This window comes from Cottoperca gobio, chromosome 12 (assembly GCF_900634415.1).
Source record: "Cottoperca gobio chromosome 12, fCotGob3.1, whole genome shotgun sequence".
Taxonomy (NCBI): Eukaryota; Metazoa; Chordata; class Actinopteri; order Perciformes; family Bovichtidae; genus Cottoperca; species Cottoperca gobio.
Genome location: NC_041366.1, coordinates 80,857 through 102,183, shown reverse-complemented (window position 1 = coordinate 102,183; position 21,327 = coordinate 80,857). Strand labels below are relative to the sequence as shown.

The 21,327-nt window shown below is 41.0% G+C and overlaps 1 protein-coding gene across 3 annotated transcripts in view; it reads right to left on the bottom strand.

The window, feature by feature from the left end:
- LOC115016809 (LIM homeobox transcription factor 1-beta-like) overlaps nucleotides 1-8,122 on the bottom strand; it is a 52,692-nt gene extending 44,570 nt beyond the window's left edge. For 2 of the 3 annotated variants that reach the window (XM_029444853.1, XM_029444852.1), the window contains exons 1-2: nucleotides 7,870-8,050; nucleotides 6,767-6,953 (exon numbers count right to left, since the gene is read on the bottom strand). In XM_029444853.1, the coding sequence (XP_029300713.1) occupies nucleotides 6,767-6,953; nucleotides 7,870-7,936 (254 nt within the window). In that variant the 5' untranslated portion in view covers nucleotides 7,937-8,050. Of the gene's footprint in view, nucleotides 1-6,766; nucleotides 6,954-7,869 lie in introns of all 3 variants that reach the window. The other variant, XM_029444854.1, reaches the window with a different exon arrangement.
- Between the last annotated feature and the right edge of the window lie 13,205 nt (nucleotides 8,123-21,327).

The window sequence follows — 21,327 nt, the reverse complement described above, 5'->3', positions numbered from 1 at the left end:
TTAGATGATGTTGGGGACTGTGGGAGAAGGTGATGAAAACCAATCTGTAAAGTTTTCCAAACAGAATAGGGCTTTAGGAGCTCCCATCTTGTACAACCCCCCCTTTCTCTCTGCCCACATCTCCCACTTGGACAGAGTGTATTTACACTCGTGGACAGCCTGCTGTGTCTGGGTGCAGGATTTACTCCTGGACCCTCACCTGAAGGGGGCTCTGTTTGATTAATGTTAAGCACACATGCACACATACAAAAAAAACTCCTTGTTTGAAAATTAATAATTGATAGCTTACAGAAGGACAAGGAGCAAAAAAAAAGAGACCAAGCCTCTACAAAACAGAGACCAAGCCTCTACAAAAACAAAGTCAAAGAGAGCTCATGAGAAGAGAAGCATCAGGATGAGGGTGGACTTAAACACTTCAACACTATAGTTAGTACTGAAATATTGTGAGCTGCAGTTACCTCAACAAAAATATAAAAAATATTTTTTAAATAACTGATATTCACACACACGCGCACACACACACACACACACACACACACACACACACACACACACACACAGACACACACACAGACACATACAGACAAACACACAGACATATACACACAGACACACACAGACACATACACACAGACACATGCACACAGACACACACACAGACACACACACAGACACATACATACAGACACACACACAGACACATACATACAGCCACACACACACGCGCGCGCACACACACACACACACACACACACACAGACACATACACATACACACAGACACACACACACTATATTGTTAACAAATAAAAAGAAGAGACAATATGATACCCTGCAGCTCTCATTAGAGGTTACTTTATATAATATAATAGGAATAGTAGCAAAGTATGAGGTTGTTATTACAGCATCAGATATTCAAAGTGCTCAACAGCTCAATGTCACTTGATTGCATTTGGACTTAAAGCACAGCTCTTCTGACATTCTATGTTTCTTGTGCAGAGCCAATCCAATAATGAATGTACCTCCTAACAAGTATTGTGTGTGGATATATCTTCTTCCTATGTGCCATAGATCTCCAGTGTCCATTGAAAACTCACTGTGGCACTGACATGTTCCTTCATTACCATAACTCAGTCAGTCAGACACAGCGGAGGAAAGGAGAGGAGAGAACTAAAAAAAGTAGGGCTGCTATTGTGGCTCTCTTGTCCCGTGCAAAAGCGACCAAAAGCCACTTGACTCCGTTAAATGATGCTAACAGTCCCTGTACTTTCCTTCTCCGTTCCTCTGAGCCCACGGGAAATCTGGCAGAAAACAAGCCGTGACATGACTTGTAATGCCTCTTCACGTTGAATTCTTTCATCACGGAAATACATTTGTTGCACGATAAACACACCAATTTTTTACTTGTTGCGGCTGGCAAAGTAAATAAATATGTGTCAGTCCATTCGCTCTGGAAGTGACGATTTTCAGAATCAACTTTAGGTTTCTTTGGCTTGGAGAGAGACATCTTGAAGCGTGTTGTTAGCTTGCCTAGCTAAAGTAAGAGAGTGACTTTCTCTGTGGCCCGCCAACCCAGTGTGCAGCGTGAAGCTTGACTGAGCCGATGGCAGGTGCGGACAGAGTGCTTTTTTTCCCGGACGCCGCTGCAGCTCGGAGTGGAATGGAAACACCTGCGTTTTCGCCGCATTTGGTGTGAATCAGGCTTTAGTTTTATTTATGCTATATATGCCAGCCCGATTTTCAGGCAACCTCTTCAGAAGGGCCGTATCTGGCCCGCGGGCCACTAATTTAATAGGCTTGGTCTACCGCTTATCCGTGGTCAGGTCGCAGGGGCAGTAGCTCCAGTAAGGAACCCCAAACTTCCCTTCTCCGGGCCACATCCGCCAGCTCTGACTGGGGGATCCCGAGGCGTTCCCAGGCCAGTGAGGAGATATAATCTTTCCACCGAGTCCTGGGTCTTCCCCGGGGTCTCCTCCCAGCTGGATGTGCCTGAAACACCTCCCTTGGGAGGTGCCCAGGTGGCATCCTTACTAGATGCCTGAACCACCTCAACTGGCTCCTTTCAATGCAAAGGAGCAGCGGCTCTATTCCCGAGTCTCTACACTGAGTCTCTCCCGGATGGCTGAGCTTCTCACCCTATCTGTAAGGGAGACCTAGTCCTATTTCATGCTAAATATAAATCAATCCAACTTGATTTGTACAGTACCTTTCATACAGGTTAGCAGTTAGCCGAAAATGAGACCAAATAGGTGTGGACCGTGAAAACATATCTGACGTCCTGTTGGGCTGCTGTGCCATCAAATCAAATCAAATCAAATGTATTTGTATAGCCCAATATCACCATAGAGGAGGTTAGGATGGATGGGTCAAGCAAACACAGGACTTTCACTCAGGACACCGTAATTCATGTCCTGTTAAGTTATCTAAAGTTACGCTACTGTCATGATTGTGACTTTTCGTTTTTCTGTTTCCTGTTTTATTTGTAAAAACACAAATAAATTAGTAAAATTTGTTAATTGAATGTAGAAAATATCCAGCTCCAAAACGTCTAGACTGCAACTAGAAATTGTAGGAAGCGGCCAGCAGCATCAGGAAGTGTCAGTATCCACAGGAAGATGCGTCAGGAAGACCACTGTGACCTGAGAGCTCCAATACCAGCTGACAAGTTTGAACCTGAAAATTAAAATAAAGAATAATGTCTCCTTTAAATGAAGTACTGAAACCACATTTGAGAATGAAATGGAACTTGTGGATCTGAAGTCACCTTTAATAAATGTCCATATGTTTTATAGGGAGTAAATGTATGTAAAAGCACTTTCAATTTCCTGATTATATATCTTTTTTTCCCCAGGTTGTAAATGTCCATAAACCTACAAGCTACAGAGCAGAGGTGTAACGCTCCATAGACCTGGACCAATACATCGATTCGATGATCAACGATCCAATATCATCGATGCAAAGTGAAAACATCGACACATATCGCGTTAGCAAGTGGTGCTAGTGCAGTTGGCGAGCAGTGCTAACGGCGTAAAGTTTCCTCATATATATAGAGAGAGAGGGTGATATCGACTCTGTAAGTAACAGTGTGTGTGCAGCTTATTTGTCGCTGGATAAATGCTACTTACTAAATCCAAATTTAGCTCCAACTGCTGATTAAAGTGACAAGGTTAGCCCCGCCCCCAAAGCCCATGCTCACTTAAAGTGGGCTGACCTTTATGGTGGACCAGCTATTCTCATACAATTCTTTACATTTTTTACAAAAAGAATAGATTGTTTTTTATTTAAAGACTGGAGGAGCCCGCAATAAAATTGTCAAATCGTATTTTAGTCACTTTTTGTGAGTTGATATAAATGAGTGTTAAATGGGCCTACATCAGCACAACAAAGATTGCAGGTCACACACAGAACTATGCAGGTAAAGTAACACTTTATACTATATTATTTTGGCACCTATTTTAGCATGTATAAGCAGTATAGACCATTAATAAATGCTTTAGAACACACTATAATGTAGTGGTAAGCAGCTATAAAGACATTTTGAGCATTTATTAGTACATTTGTCAACTTTAAAATTCCTCCTGTGAAGCATCTGTAAAATGAGTGAAATTCACGAAGTACAGTTAGAATCAAGCAGAGCTGTATGTGGGAAGTCGGCCCCACTGTAGTACACCTTCAGATTCAATCATTTATTGTATTTCATTAATAAAGTGGTTTACAAGTTCCATTTTCTCTCACATACGTATAAAATAATAATGATGTGACATTAATTATTACAGGTAATTTATCAGACGCTCTTGTCCAGAGCGACTTACAGTGAACTACAGGAACAGTCTCACTGGAGCAACTCAGGGTTAAGTACCTTGCTCAGGGGAACAATGGTGGCAGGACTGGTATTGAACCCACAACCTTCTGATCTTCTGTGTTATGTTTGGAAGCCGTGTCACTAGGCCACCATGATAAAGTTTGTATCTCTAATTCCTAATATCACTATGTGTTTACCAGCTGACTGACAGGGGAGGTAAATATAAATAATTATACATATCAATTTATTTTGTTTTAATCAAATTATCTTTTTTTACTCGTGGAATTTTCTTATTTTGAATTGAAAAGAGGGTGAAATAAATACATGTTAAGGATTTTAGGCATTATATTTTGATCAAGACAGATAGGAAAAATTAGGTAAAGAGAGATGGATATATAGGAAATAGATGTTTCTCATGTTGTAGAATCCAAACAGAGCACTTAGAATATGTTTAAGCTACAGCACGAGTGTGAGATAAGTCCACATGTAGAAATGCAAGGTAGTTATTAGCAGTTTGTTGGGTTTTTCCTTTATAATGAACCTTGCTTGAATATTTTTTTTTTCTTTCAAATGTAAAATATCCCGTATAGCACTTATAATTCATCTCTAAATCTTTAATTCCAGAAAAAACCTCCTGACTCTCAGAGAAGTGACTGAACCGCTGCAGACTGAAGGTTTCCATTCAACAGTGAGACATGATGCTGCAGTTATTCCTTTCTCAGAGTTGAAACACACTTTTGAGAAATACATGTGTTTTGAAACTCCTACTAAAGCCTTCAAATGTTTTTCTGCAGTTAATCAGACCACCAGAATTCATTTTTATTTATCCTTTTTTTTCTGCTTGGTATATTGGGCTTTAGTTTACAATGTCTCAATATAATCCTGTAATTCATGTAAATTTATATTTCACATCTCTACTATGCCTTTGGTAAAATCTTGGTTTTATTTTGATTCAGTCCATCGATTTTGCTTCATGCACTCTCAACATTTCAAAAGATACATCTATTTTAATTGCTTTTATTTCAGCCCGTTTAAATTTGTACTGCAATTGTTTGCAAATTTTCCGAAAAAAAAAAAAATATATATTTTTTTTTAATATTTGATCTCACTTAGTTTATTCCATGTCTTGGTTTTAAGTATGCAGGTTCCATGGTTTAATATTAAACCTGGTACACATTTTATTCCTTATCTTAATCATATGTAATGATTAAATATTTTCAGAATGAACTGTAACAATAACAAGTAAGGAAAAGGTTTAAGAATCTCTGTTGTGCTTAATCTGTTCAAGGCTGCGCTGTGAAATTCACTGTTTTTGCTGAAAGTTTCTGCGGTGCAATGTTATGGGAGATGCCTTTTTCCCATTGTAGTCACCAGTCTTCCAGCATGCAACAGTGAGTGTTTTAAGTTCCAGAACTGGACAAAGGCTCCTAAAGAAAAGGCGACAGGCTCACAGAGATACCCAGCAGAGAGATGATCTGACTGTCAGCACGCTGCCCAGGCTGTCTGCAAAAACCCTGAAGACAACAGGCAAGACCACCCAGCTGCTACAGACACAAACTCTACACACAAGTTCTAAATATTCACTACAGCACTCTGACCCACTGTTCACTCACTCTTCTGATAACATGCACAGCATGACACACCAGGCCCGGTTCTAGACTGCTTTGGGGGGGCAGTATATGTTGGTTGGTTGGTTATGAGTATTCTTTAGGCTTAAAGCTATAGCCGAAGTTGTATTTTTTAAATCTTACCAACGAGTACAGGCAAGCTGTGTTCAGTAATCAGGTATTTTTACAATGATTTGGGAAAAAGTAACCATCTAGGGGGGTACAGGGGAATGCTCCCGAAAAGCCCAAATTTGGTGGCCTCTGACACTTTCTAATGCCACTATTCCATCATATACACAGATCTTAATTATTGCATATTTTTAACAGTTTGTCTACCCGATTGTAAACATGAAGACAATTATTGTAAAGTCAGAATCAGGCTTCTTACAGTCTGTAAATAGCTATTAATATTTAAAATCAGGCTTATTCTTGATTATTATTTATTGCCACCTTCACTCCCTTTGCTTCTCTATTGATATCCTCCACATATGGGCAGTAAGTAGGTATGATTTAATAATGATACATATACATTAAAAAAAAAAAAGTGTAAAATGACAAATTCTCTCCGCTCTCTACTCAGCAGGACAAACGTCCACTGAGCACACACTCACACAAACACACACACACACACACACACACACACACACACACACACACACGCACACATAGTAGTCGGCGTTTATGGAGAGCCGATCAGAAAAGTAACTCTGCTCTCTCTCCATGTTTTATAGATCCAACCTTAAAACATGCTATTTTGATGCGGCCATTTATTGATTGGTTGAATAGAAGAAGAGACATTTTCTTTTCAATTTGGGGTGGCACAGCATTTTGGGGGGTCTTGCCCATGCTAGATTTCAGTAGCCTATAGTGGGTATTTTCTCACATTTCACAATAAAAAATAAACTTGCTACCAATATATGTCATTAAAATGTATATATTTGAATTTAACAAAGGGATATTTTTTAAAAGGGATACCCACAGAGAAACAGTTTTCCTAGAGTCATTACACGGATGTATGACCATTAGGCCATTTGAGTAAGAACCAAATACAATAAATTATGCCCACTCCGTCTCTGGTTTGTGGTTTGGATGCTGTCAGATAAAAATCTGAAGGAGATTCAAATATGTTTGAGGAGTAGTTAAAAAGAAACCCTTGAAACCCTAGTATATCTAAACTACATGCCTCTGCCTACATTTTACAAAAACTGGCCTTCAATAGGCTCAAACAGCAGCAAGCGCTTTTTTTCTTTCTTTAAAAAAAATAAACTCAAGCTAGGACTACTTAAAATTTCCTTCCTCTCCTACTTAAAATTTCCTTCAAATTTCCGGCTGTGAGCAGACAGAAAGGCGGCTCTTACTGCTGGTAGTCGGCCTTGCAGTACAGTCTCGTGTCTCTGAAGTAGCAGGTGGCGGTGAGCGGCTGCTGGCACGCGGCACACTGCAGGCACTCCTTGTGCCAGGAAGCGTCATTGACCCGCATCAGAAAGCGGTCTGAGATGATCCGCGTGCAGCCCTCACACACGGCCTGCTGGAGAGGGTCACCGCCTGACGGAGAGGAGAGAATATATAAATCAAACGCACCTCGTAAACTGCAGCGATATAGTTCATATAAAAGCAGAGATGAGTATTATAGGCTAATTTGTATTTAATTACTGCCATCATGCACATTCACAACATATTAATTTAGTGATAGTCATGTTTCATTGGAGGAAAAAAGCTTCTATCAAGCCTCAATCGACGGGTTCTGGTTTCATTGTAGGCCTATTGTTTTTGCCTCAGGTGTGTGATATGAAGTAAATCAAAGGAACAATAATGTGACGTTTACTCAGCCCGGCCTGTGTTCTCAATGTTTGCAAAGATAACTACATGTCGCCTTTATGTTGCCAGCGTCGTATAAACAGTCACCATGACAACAAACAGTGCTTATATTTTCATTATAACAACTCGGTGCGCAAAAAAAACGATGATTTTGTTTTTTATAGTATAAACAAAAATTATGGAATGTGTTATGCAGTTTAAAGAGAAAACAATAACTGTGTGTAAAAAAAAAAAAAAATGTGCATAGAATTATTCATTCTTGATTCATTACAATAACCGCCCTCTAATAAGAGGACAAATGCGTTCGAATAATAGTGAGGAAGCTGTAGTAGAATGGAACTGAATGAAAGGATAATAATAATAATAATAATAATAATAATAATAATAATAATAATAATAATAATAATAATAATAATAATAATAATAATAATAATAATACTAATAATGATAATAAAAAAATAATAATAATAATAATAATAATAATAATAATAATATGGTGGGTGGAAATAAGAGTAAAACTTTTTTTAAATAATACAGTAAGAGTTAGGGTTAGCGTTTTAAAATCAAGTTCACATCTTGACAAACTGTCACAAATAGTATTCTGCGCCCTGCCAGCACGAGAGAAGAGAAAAGTAGAACTCACCGATCATAACATCCAGTGAGCTCGCGTCAGTCCGCAGACAATCTTCTATTTTAATGTCGTTCAGCATCTTTAGACACGCAGTGATGGTTGCTGACGACACGCACCTCTTCGCGCGCTCCAGACTTTCCAACAACCGTGAGATCTCGTCTGTGAACTGTCTCACCTGTGAATTCCCGATAGCCTCAAGTAGCTGCAAAACTGCAGTAGAATGAAGCAAAATGTGTTTGTAAAATCCGCAAAGTTGAACCGCTAATACATTTTTGTCGTTGAGAAAGATCAGCAGAGGACAAAAGCATCAGCTGGTGTAAATCCAGAGGTGTGGCGTGAAAAGGGTCCAGCAGTCCTGAGCTTGATGTGCCATCCTGAGCTTGAGCCTGTCTCTCAAAGAGGGTTAAAGCGGAGATAGAAGCCCGGCCCCGGCCTCCACCGAGCCCTCTGTCCGCTGCTCTGCAGCGTGGATCCGCCTCCACGAGAAGCGGCACAGTGAGTCCATATGAATGGTGTCCTATCGGAAATCTAAAATATCCGATCCACATAGCTACACTTCAACTTCATGGAATGTTTAAATCAGCCGATTACAAATCCAACAAGCATGCTTTTACCCTATTTTCCCTTAAAACGCTTTCCATTCGCGCTGTGATGGCACTGAGGGCATGCCTTCTGTCAGTGTTTTCATGCTTGGTATTTTACGGGCTGATTCTAGTATCTTTAGACTCAATTTGACAAGTTTAAGCCAATTCAGAAATAAAGTATTCAGACCAGTAGCATCTTAAGCACTAATATATGCCTATGGCCCCACATCACTTGGAGCAGGAGGTCTCAGTTGCAGGTGAGATGATCCAGTATTTCAAAGATATAATAAGCATTCAAAATAAATTGAAAATAAACACACCTCTTACAAAATATTATTTAAAATGTGAAAATCCAAATAATTAGTATATTTGAAGAGTGGTTAGGATGTACTCACTGTGTGTATAATAATGTATTCTGTATCTGCTTGTAAAACTGTTTTATTGCTGACATATTCAGGACACAATATATTTAATTATATGATATCATATGGAAATCTTCTACTTGTTGTATACACATTTCCTCCCAGTTCGCATCCGTATCGTTGCACATGTTATTTTGTTTTGAACAGTTTCAACATGCAGAGCCGCAGACGATCTTCTATTTTATTAGACCCCAAATTAAATCTGTGCACGTGCAGCCTGATGTAGAATTAGCATAAGGACCTGCAATATTTAAGGAAACTTTATTCCATTCTTTTTTTCACAATACAGATTAATATTGACAATATATATGAAATATTACCCATAGATAACATCTAATTTTTCTGAACGGGCACATATGAATAGGAGACGATATCCGGCCGTTTCAAATAAACTACCGCATATTGATCAATTCTTCACTGCAGGCCTGAGATCAGCTGTGAGAAAAGCAATAAAAAGCAATATTCATCAGCTGCCTGCTTCTTTGTTCGCACTGAATTCACCATGACATGTGAGGAGCGAGAGGAGGCTTTATTAACGGGAAATTAAATATTAAGGTCAGGTTAAATTGACGAGAAGCGCCATGCTGTACACCTGCCCACACTCGATATTATAAAACACGCAGGTTGCTGACTACATTCAGGGGTTCATTGCATTTGATTTGTATGCTGTATGATTGACATTTATGGGAGAAATCGCAAAAAATATTAATTGCCAATGATGACGAAGAGAAAAATAACATCACACATTTGATTTATAATTTCAGAGAAACAATATTTAATGAGTGTTCCGATGAATGAATAATGTTGTTGATGTTAGGTCATTGCACCATGGAAACCTATTGTTAACATGTTCTTTTAATTGATTCATTATTGTAGGCTGAGAAACATCTACAGTTACATGTTTTTCCATTTGAAGAAGTAGGTATTTATAGCTATAGTAAGTGTTTGTTTTTTTAATAACAAGGTGTTAGTGTGTTAACAGTATGAGCAGATGAAACATTAAAAACGTTTTTTTCCTATTTTTTAAGGAAGATTCTTCCAGTGAGGGGGAGGATGGAAGTCCAATCCTGACGCCCTGTGGTCAAATGAGGAAGCTCTCCAAGAAAAAAAACAGTGGAGCTAAAGTATAGTTGCATACAATAAAATTATTTAAAACTAGAATTACATACATCATGTATTATATATCTATATAAGAAATACTTTAATTAATCTACAGGGCAATGACAAATAACAACTTAACTCTATTTTAGTAAATAAATAAATCACAATTTAGCAATCATTTGTGTTATAACTAGGCTAAGTTTGAACTTACACACAGCTGGTGCAACAGGCTACAGAGCCTGCTCTCACTACACATTCAGATGTGACCAGAGAGAATGTCCACCATTAGAGTTTATCTTTAATAAAGACTGTATATTAGATAGATAGATAAAAGATAAACATGATGGCACTTCATCAGGACTTCATCTGCACTACGTTACATTACATTACATTACAGTTCATTTTACTGACGCTTTTGTCCAAAGCGACTTACAAAAAGTGCAAACAATCATGAGGGTACAACTGCGAACAGCAAGAATCTTACAAGTACATTAGCTTCAATAAGTACAATCCTTTAAGTGCAGAACAATAGCTTAAATAAGCCAAATCAAGTGCAACATACAGAAACAATAGAATACGAATTCAACAATTAGCTACAAATAAGCCAACCCAATATAAGTGCAACTTACAAAGAACTGTTTTTTTTAACATTCGCCGAGGTGCAGTTGAAACAGGTGAGTTTTCAGTCTGTGACAGAAGATGTGAAGACTGTCTGCTGTCCTGACATCAATGGGAGGTCGTTCCACCATTTTGGAGCCATACAGGCAATTTAGTTTGAGGGGAATCTGGGTCCCACTCGCAGTGAGGGAGTGGCCGATGCAGAGCGAAGTGAGCGCGCTGGGGTGTATGGTTTGACCATGGCCTGGATGTAGGAATGGGCTGACCCATTCACAGCACGGTGGACCAGCACCAGAGTCTTGAAGCAGATTCGGGCCACCACTGGTAGCCAGTGAAGGGAGCAGAGGAGCGGTGTAGTGTGGGAGAACTTGGGTAGGTTGAAGATGAGTCGGGCTGCTGCATTCTGGATGAGCTGTAGAGGTCGGATGGCACATGTAGGCAGTCCAGCAAGGAGGGAGTTGCAGTAGTAGTGCACCAGTACACTTGGTGCCCACAGCTTGGTTCTGCCTATATTTAAGATTGAAGCCTAATGAACACATTCCCTAACAGCTGTTTGATTTTCCTCATTATCAGATGCCACTTACCTGTAAATGTAATGCATCACATGTACAGCAACAAAGACTGTTTGATGACATGTGCCCCACACATTGACTTCCAACATTTCAAGCAGCTTTTGTCAAAGAGAGCTGTAAAATAGTTTCTCAGGAAATCATCAGCAACTCACACCCCTGTAAACACATTTTTATAACGTATATGTATATAAAGTCATGTGTGATGTATCTGAGCAGGACAATTAGGTCTTAAAGTAGTTGTGGTGGTACTAGTACAAAGCACTCCGGGTGCAACAGACTGCTGTAAAATTAAGACCAGTTAACAAGATGAGTGAATGTTCTATATAAATTTAACACAAGTTGCATGTCTGTGTCTGTCTGAGTCTGTGTAGTCCAATAAACTATAAAACTCTAAAAGCATTAATACTGGACCAATTACAATGACTGGTGAGGACTAAGTTCTTCTGCAGGACTTCTTGATAAATCATGACTTATTTTCCAACCGTCTTGTTTTTATCACTCAAGCTTTGCTTTTCCCTGCTTTAAGGGAATTTGGAATTGGAATTGTGAATCTCTGCAGAACAATAGAAATGTAAAATCCTCCAAATTAAATGTAAAAAACGTCTAACAAATAATAAACGTGTTGTCTGAATTTAGCTCTATATCAATATAGGCAAAAAGTTATGATCATTTGAAAAAATAAATAAACTGAAAGAAAAATACAATAATATATTTAAACTAAACATAAGTGAAGGGAATCTCCCGTTATCCTCAATTTAAAAAAAACTGACACCAATGACAGAGTTCATTTAAGCAAGCTGTCTTATACCGTACTTAGTACCAATAGCCGTATAAGAGCAATATACTATGACAGATTGTGCAGTTCAGCAGCCGCACTTTGGGGTATGACGTATCCCACTTCCACGTCGCACTGTGAACGCAACGCAGTATTCGCTTGGCGCTTGCGATGGCGTCCGCTCCACCATGACAACCTGCTCACTATTTTTTAATTGATACTCTGGGAAATTATCCCAAATATTATGATAATGGATCATTTTTGCAACATAGGGACATAAAAACAGGGAAAATACGTTTTTAGGTTGGGAATGTGCCAAAGCTGAAAATGAAGCATTTCATGAACTAGCTTTATGCTGTTAGCTGAACTTTACACTCTTCAGTGTCCAGCTCAAGTTTCTTCATTTAACATATTTTGTTTTTGTTATGTGTGTTTGTCAGAGTGTCTAACGTTACAATAAATCGACTGCAGCTGCACAACCAATGTTAAGTTATTAGTAGGCTATTCCCTTTACATAGAGTCAGTTTACAAGGCATAACCTTAGCAGTCCATTTAGTTGTTTTGTAGTTGGGTGTCTTTGCACCTGCCGGCTCTAAGCATGGGCATGGCAACGCCCCCCCCCCCAAATGCGCCGCCTGCCCCACCAACAGGTGGGCAGTCTTGCCAACTCCTCAGTAAGGAAAGTAACTATTGGCTGTACTAAAAGTCGCTATATGTCGCTAAATGACGCTAAATGACATCACTGTTGCATAATTTACAATTTGCATGTAATTGTAATGGACGCTGTAGGAGAGAGGAATTACGTTGTGGCAGAGACAAAAAGTGACAAAGAGACTAATGAACTTTCTTCAGTTGATTCTTGGTTTTTATTTTTATTTTTTTGCAACTTTTTATTTTTTTACTCATGTCAGCTTGCTTTGGGTGGAACTGTTATAAGGCTTTGCCTTTTCAGTATGTTTTTGAGTTGTCGTGTGTTTTTTTATATCACAAAGTTTGGCGCAGAAATCAGCCTTACAATACAGGCAGTATGCCCATGTATCATCTCCAATAAACGGCTTTAACTAGCCTTTGAATTCAGGGTTTGATTCCCACTCCTTTCTGTATTTTTAAGCGTACAGTTTAGACATGGTGAGCTAGCTAGATATATAGCTTATGTCACAGAGAGGCACACACACAGTGAGGTGAGTAAGTGACTGAGGCTGTGTGAGTCAAAATGCAGTGATTTATTTTAGTGTGACAGTGAAGAAACATTTACATTTACATTCCACTCTGTAAACCAGATTAATTTGCAGTCTGGACGCGGAGAGTGTGGGTCTTCTCTCTGCTCTGACTGCAGCTGGGAGTGCTGTGCGAGGCTACTGTGAGACTGACCCACTGTTCGTTGAGGACAGTAACTGCTTTCACGTCAGTCTCCAAAACACCAGAAAAGTTTCCAATAACACCAGAAAAAAGTCGCTTGATTTGTAACTAGTAGCTTTTGACGAAAAAAGTTGCCAAGAGGATTTGAAAAGTCGCTAGACTTAGCGAGAAAGTCGTCAAGTTGACAACACTGCAGGTGGGCTTCACTCCCTTCACCCCAATAAAAAAAAGTATTTTATTTTATTTTCTCCTCGTCGATCAACCAATAATAGAATTGCAACATCGAATTAAGGTGTTTTACTAATGTCTCGGTTGGATCTATAAAACATAGAGAGAGAGCAGAGTCACTTTTCTGATCAGCTCTCCATATATACATTTAAACATAACATATTAAAACAATGAACGAAAATGATCAACAGAGTGTGAAGAGGTAACAGTGTTGACGTTATGTCAAAGACGTCTCTGTGTTGTCTTGCAGAGATATCTACTGAAGTCAGCATGCTAACAGCTAGCTGCGCTCCATCCAGTCTGTAATACCACTTGTTCCTCTAGAGGTGATAGTGAGTCACTATAGCTGCAGTCTGCCTCAGTACAGAGGGAGAAGAAGTAAAGCTGCCTGACTCTGGCAGACTCAGGGCTTGTCAATAATGTCATCACATCAATGATCCCTGCATGTTTTGATAGTTTGTTTCAATTCATTTCAAAGTGGCAGAAACAATAAAACGACTCGCAGCATCGCCTCTTCCTCACCACCGCTGCTCAACCGGGGGTAGAGTGCACGAGAGATGGGAGAAGGACAGATATTCTGTTAGCAGTTTGCAGACAGCACTGATTCAGCCGACTCCCTGCCGGATTGTCAAACTTTCTGTTGCTGCAGTTACACAGGTTAGACCCGGAACTCCATCAGCCCGCTGTGACTCCCGATGCCCAGCATGTCCAATTGCTTCCCAAATGCTATTTCAGAGCCGAGGAGCTGCTACAGAAAAAGACCTGTCCCCAGCCTTTTCTTCCGCAAAGAGCAGGATTTCTAGTCTTGTCCTCATTTAACTGAAATAAATTATGAGCCAACCCGTCTTTAATGTCTTGGAGACAGTCTCGTAATTGAGTTACATCGGCCTTCTTTTGGGAATTGAGGGGGAGGCCGTTCTGAGTCTCATCTTTCTAGAAATGAAAAGAGATGTTATGAGTTTGGATGATTCTCCCCAATGGGAGCACGTAAAGACAGAAGAGAAGTGGACCTTAAACTGAACCCTGTGGAACCCCACATTAAATATTTGCAGATCAGGATGATGAACTGCAGGTGGAACAATGAACCGTCTGTTTGAAATGTAAGAGTGGAACCCATCAAGTGACCATGCTTAAACAAGACAGGAATGTACTTGTGTAAGCTAGTACCAATAGTTTAATGGTGTAACCAGGGTGTCGAAGCAGGTTAGACGTTAGATTTATTTTTATGTTAGAACTACACATTTGCATTGTGGACTATTTGAAACAGTGCCGACACAAGCCTCAAACCTAAACCTAAACAAAATTACACACACACACACACACACACACACATGCTTGCCTAGTTATGCTGCTATAAACTTAGACTGCCAGGGGACTTACACCAAGATCCTCTCTCCTCCTTTCTCTATCTCTCTACCTTTAAATGCACATTACTAACTCAGCATCCAGAGTTTCTGTGTCTCTCATGTGGCAGGTTGCCAAAATTAAATGTTACGTCTGGATCATGAGTCGTGGCTGCCCCTGTTGGCCTGGTTTTGCTTGACGCACATGTATTTTGCACCTGGAAGCATTTTAACAACCTCGTGGATCCATCATTTTTGTTAATATGGATTGTCTATGTTGTAATTCTATTATGTTGTTTATTCTGTGGGAGAGGGATCCCTCCTCAGTTGCTCTCCCTGAGGTTTCTTCCATTTTCCTCCCTTTAATTGGGGGTTTTGTGGGAGTTTTTCCTCCTGCAAGGGTCTACAGACAGAGGGAGTCGTATGCTGTACAGATTGTAAAGCCCGTGAAGTAAATTTGTAATTTGTGACATTGGGATATATAAATACATTTTGATTGATTGATGTATTGATGTGGAGAGTGACTTTCAAAATAAAACAGGAAAACAAACTAGAAACAAAAGGCCTTAGGACCAATATGTCCAGCTCTCCATTTTGTTTTTCTAAATGATAATTAAGCAGATGTTATTTAAAAAAATATGAGAAACCAATAAATAATGTGATACTGGAACAACAAAAACGAGGCAGACTCTGTTATACAAATGAAGGACTCACAATACTGGGGAAATCCTAAATGAGCTGGAGAAACTCCATGCTATTGCTGTACATCCACTAACAGCAGGAATACATTTGTTAAAAACTCAAATCTAAGCTTGACTGTATTCACAGTACTGTAACATCTCAATGTGAGGACATTATGTTCCTAAAGACATCTGCCCAAGAAAATCATGCTGAGAGGATTGAGTGTGTGGAAGATATTGTGACCATAATGCTGGAAGTGGCTTGCATGGAGGACTCCTCTGGGCCTTCCGTATTTACTGCAATGATGTTCATGAAACTGTTTTTACCTGAATTCCTACCACTGCCACTAATCCCCAGGACATAAACTGGACACGTTCTTGTTAAGTGATCCTGAACTTCCACTGGTATCAGGACAAGGAATTGTTATGCATCACCACCAGAGAACTTGGTCAGCTTAAATATTGAGGACACATGATCCAGATTTTGAGGTAACCATTTCCACCCTAATACAATAGGGGAGAATGAGATCTCATTTGTAATGCTCACAGCATTGAAAGATAACATGCAACAAATTATATAGCAAGTTGTCTTTCCAACTTCAACTTCAAATTCTTTCTTTCTTGACATTGAGTTTTTCCACTTCTGCCTTCTGTGGTGTATAGTGATGCAGCTCCAGATGTCTATCGGCCGCTGTTGTTTACTACCCTCTATAAAACTCTCGGGATGGCAGTGACAGGAGATGCCACATGTTTGCTGGAGAGCTAATTGACTTGTGAGTAAACCATTCAGAAAAACACACACAGAGAGATGAAACACTGCAGGAGAGATGAGCCACCAACAGTGTGTGTAAATTCAAAGCAATTGAAGACAGACAGCCACACAGAGAGGCTGATGTTGGCTTGTCTTCTCTGATCCTCACTGTGAACTGGCCTATGAAGCTTTTATGGAACACAGACAAGTTTGACAACTTACTCAAGGCACTTAAGGACTGGAATCTTTATGACACCGCAAGACAATTTTCTTATTCTAAGACACTTTCAAGTAGTGTAATTTGTCCTTAGGGTGGCAATAGAGGAAAGATCTTAGGTCTTTAAAAACAAAAAGATTCATATCCTTGGGAGATTGAATGTACTCAGACCTGACAACCTGCCTATTAGATTGTAAGCTATCTATCATATAACCCCAGGGGAGCATGAAAGTGCTTCCTGAATTTAATGGCAATATTCCTAAGGTATAAGTCATTTAGTGTAAATTCTATTCCATCATAGTATAGGCACAGATTTGTGTATGGACATATGCTTCCACCAATGTGAAGGTGTGGCTGAATTGTTCGTACCAATATTTGACCTGTCTTGATGATCTAGCACCTGGCAGTACTATGCATTGTCAGCTAGCTGGAGCACTGGCAATAGAAATAGCGGAATAACAGTAATGCATGAATGAAGCAATTAGTATTATTGTTTAAATGTTTAAAACTGGGTTGGATGCAACTAACAGTCAACTGGGTGATAATGTGTGGTCTAGTGGTAGGCTAACAAATACAACACCAGATGATTGAGTACCAGGGCTGCCACCATTGTATCCCTGAGCAAGGTACTTAACCCCAAGTTGCTCCAGGGAGACCGTCCCTGTAGTTAGTTCACTATAAGTTGCTTTCGAGAAGTCTGCTAAATTACCTGTAATGTAAACAGAATATATCTATTTGATGTGTGAGTTGTTGGTTAATTTGTGATAATTGCTCAGACATGTCCTTCGACCAAACCAGCCTGATCTCACAGAAATATGTTAAAACCCCCTTAGCTGTTGAAAAATCACTGTAAATTACGGCCTCAACTGGATCGTTGCTTTTATAAAACGGTTACTACATATACCGAGTGAGGTTTCCTAAAATAAACATAAGCAACAGCAAAAAAATGTTTATCATTTATTGATAACAAATAATTTTTCCGCCAAGCAATGTGCTTCAGCAACATAGCAGAATGGTTGCCAAGCAAAACACAGACGCTGTGGAGCTTGAGTAAAGATTGGGATGATACTAACATTTATCTGTATATCCTCATTAACACATGTTAGCAGTCTTCTTTGCTGGTACAGTGTTTGTCTCTGGACAGGTGCGGGCTCTCTAGTATAACATTACCTAATGTTAAGAGAAAGAAAATAAAAGTTCTCATCATGTTGCAGTTATTATAACCACACACATATCTACCATTATGCACACTATAGTTACGTAGGAATAATAGGCAGACTACAAATAGAAAGATGCAGCTAGCTAAAGTTACATGTTATCTCTCCACAGATTGTTGGTGTCGGGCATAGTCTGGTAGATTTTAACATTATTTTACTTTATCTTTGTTTCTTTCAGCGACATTTGTTTTTCTTTTTTAGATGACTATATGGCGCAATGATACTAAAGTAATGCGGTCCCCGCTGTATGTTCACATAGTACTTTAAGGCCCTGTCACACATGCCCGTATGGCGGAAACGTATACGAAAAACAGCCCACAATTTGTCAGAGTCCAAATACGTCCAACTTTTGATCGGATTGGATCCGGAACGTGCACAGAGTCGTATGTCTAACAGATTGATACGCATACATAACATATCCCATACATTCACAAAACATATTCGACTAATACATAACGTAATGGTTCTGCCACATAGGTCCGTACGGCGGAAAAGAATGCCGGCGCATACGAAATACACGGCATTACGCTGGTGTGTGTCGATATAAATTAGGGGTATGTTGGACATAAGTAGTATTCGTGAGGAACACGGCATTTTACGCGAGGGTACTGTGTTGAACGCTGAAGCCGTAAACATATTTTGAGCATGTTCAAAATATTCTGACGTACCTAAGGTGTGGGTCATAGTGTCATGCATACGGAAAGTTACGTAAGACATACGTGATGACGTCATGAGGTACGGCAGTCATATATATATATACATATACGTTGATATACGAGACGGTGAACCGATTTATTGCTAACGAGTGGATAACCCATTCGTGACGACGGAGTGACCTATTAAACGTGCTGTATAGTACAGCTAGCATTTCTGGAGCGTATTGAGGTTGGAGTATAAATAGGGTCCCCGTGAGTAGCTCATCCTCACTTCTTCACAGCACGTCTTGCTGAATACATCAACCCAGCATCAGAGAGCATGGAAGATGCGGAGAGGCTGCGTCAGGGGTACATCCTAGCCGTTCTCCAGCACCAGCATGATGTAAACGAATTGGCGCTTTTCCAGCTCCACGCCAGTAGGAGAAGGAGGAGAAGAGGGCAACGGAGGAGGATCTGGATCAGAGCATGGATCGGTAGGCGACGGCAGTATGGCATATACGACCGGCTCCTGCTGGAGCTCCGGAACGAGGACCACGCCTTCTTCACCAACTTCATGCGGATGCCCCCCGAGATGTTCGACAAGCTGCTAGCCAGAGTGGGTCCCAGGATAACCAAGCAGCATACCTGGTACAGGGCGACGATTGAGCCTGGCCTGAAGCTTGCCCTGACTCTCCGTCACCTTGCCTCTGGGAGCAGGTATACATCGATGAAGTTTGGCTGGAGGGTCCCTCACAACAACCAGTCACTCATCGTCTGAGAGGTGTGCCAGGCAATCATTGAATACCTGGAGGAGGTGATGAGCTGCCCCACCACTCCTGATGGATGGCGCGCCATTTCCGACGAGTTCCGCATCAAGTGGAACTTCCCCCACACTTTAGGGGCACCTGATGGGAAGCACATTGCGTGCCGGTGCAAACAGTGGGTCCATGTACTACAACTACAAAGGATTCTACTCCATTGTTCTGATGGCGCTTGTAGCGGCGGACTACAGGTTCATCTGGGCAGATGTCGGTGGTGGGTATTTGCAATATAAATCACACAATTTATGATTGATGAATATGTGGTGTGAGCCTATAGTTATCTACTGTTTGAGGTAACACTTTTGTTATCCTGTATTTGCAGGTATGGGGTCAGCGTCAGACGCTCAGATCTACAACCACTGTGAGCTGAAGGAAGGCGCCAAGAATGGTACCATAGGTTTCCCTGACCCGGATCCTATGCCCAACAGCACCCAGGATGTGCCCTACTTCTGGATCGGTGACGATGCCTTCGCCCTACATGATGAAGCCGTACGGGCAGCGGGGTTTGACAAAGGAGGAAAGGATCTTTAACTACAGGCTTTCCCGTGCCAGGAGAGTAGTAGAGAATGCATTCGGCATCCTGTCAAACCGCTTCCATGTCCTGCTGAGTACCATGCAGCATCACCCGTCCACTGTGAAGCTCATCGTCACCACATGCATCATCCTGCACAACATGATGAGGATGCGGCACCCACGGCTCCAGAACCAGCAGCTTGACCGTGCAGAGAACACTAACCACAATTATGTTCCAGGTGCATGGAGACTAGGCCAGAACCTAGAGGACACACAGGCAGTGTCTGGACCATCCAACACCGCCTCCATGGACGGAAAGACACAGAGGGAGCTCATCAAACACTGGGTGAACTCAACAGTACAGTACAGTTCCGTGGCAATACAGGATGATCTATGACATGAACATTTTGACCACACACGTTTGTATGACAGTATCATATACGAATAAAATATGAATATATCTATCTAACCCCGTGTTATTACGGTTATTATCATTGTTTGGACAATGTCATTATATGTCTATATATTAACAGGAAGGAGACACTTATGCAATTTGGATTAACTGTAAAGGACACCACATTGAAGTCTGAACTACAAGCTACGTTTAATGTATGTATATGTTATGACGAACATATAAATGTAGAAGAGATTGGAATAGGTATTGGTGATCGTCAATTTCCCTGATGGAAGTCATTGAGGTAGTCAAACAACTCCACAGTGGCAAAGCCGCAGGGGTTGATGAGATCCGTCCAGAAAATGCTGAAGGCTTTGGGTGTTTAGGGGCTGTCTTGGTTGACACGCCTCGTCAACATTGCGTGGAAATCCGGGACAGTGCCTAGGGGTTGGCAGATCGGGGTGGTGGTTCCCCTATTTAAAAAGGAGGACCAGAGAGTGTGTGCCAACTACAGGGGTATCACACTTCTCAGCCTCCCTGGTAAAGTCTACTCCAAGGTACTGGAAAGGAGGGTTCGGCCGGTAGCTGAACCTCTGATTGAAGAGGAACAATGCAGATTCGGTCCTGGTCGTGGAACAACAGACCAACTCTTTACTCTTGCAAGGATCCTGGAGGGGGCCTGGGAGTACGCCCATCCGGTCTACATGTATTTTGTGGATCTGGAGAAGGCGTATGACCGGGTCCCCCGGGTGATACTGTGGGAGGTGCTGCGGGAGTGTGGGGTGAGGGGGTCACTTTTGAGGGCCATCCAATCCCTGTACGCCCAAAGCGAGAGTTGTGTCCGGATACTCGGCAGTAAGTCGGACTCGTTTCCCGTGAATGTTGGCCTTCGCCAGGGCTGCACTTTATCACCAATCCTGTTCGTGATTTTCATGGATAGGATATCGAGGCGTAGTCGTGGAGGAGAGGGGTTGCAGTTCGGTGACCTGAGGATCTCATCACTGCTCTTTGCAGATGATGTGGTCCTTATGGCATCATCGGTCTGTGACCTGTGATCGGTTCGCAGCCGAGTGTGCAGCGGTTGGGATGAGGATCAGCACCTCCAAATCTGAGGCCATGGCTCTCAGCAGGAAACCGGTGGATTGCCTACTCTGGGTAGGGAATGAGCCATTACCCCAAGTTAAGGAGTTCAAGTACCTCGGGGTCTTGTTCGCGAGTGAGGGGACAATGGAGCGAGAGA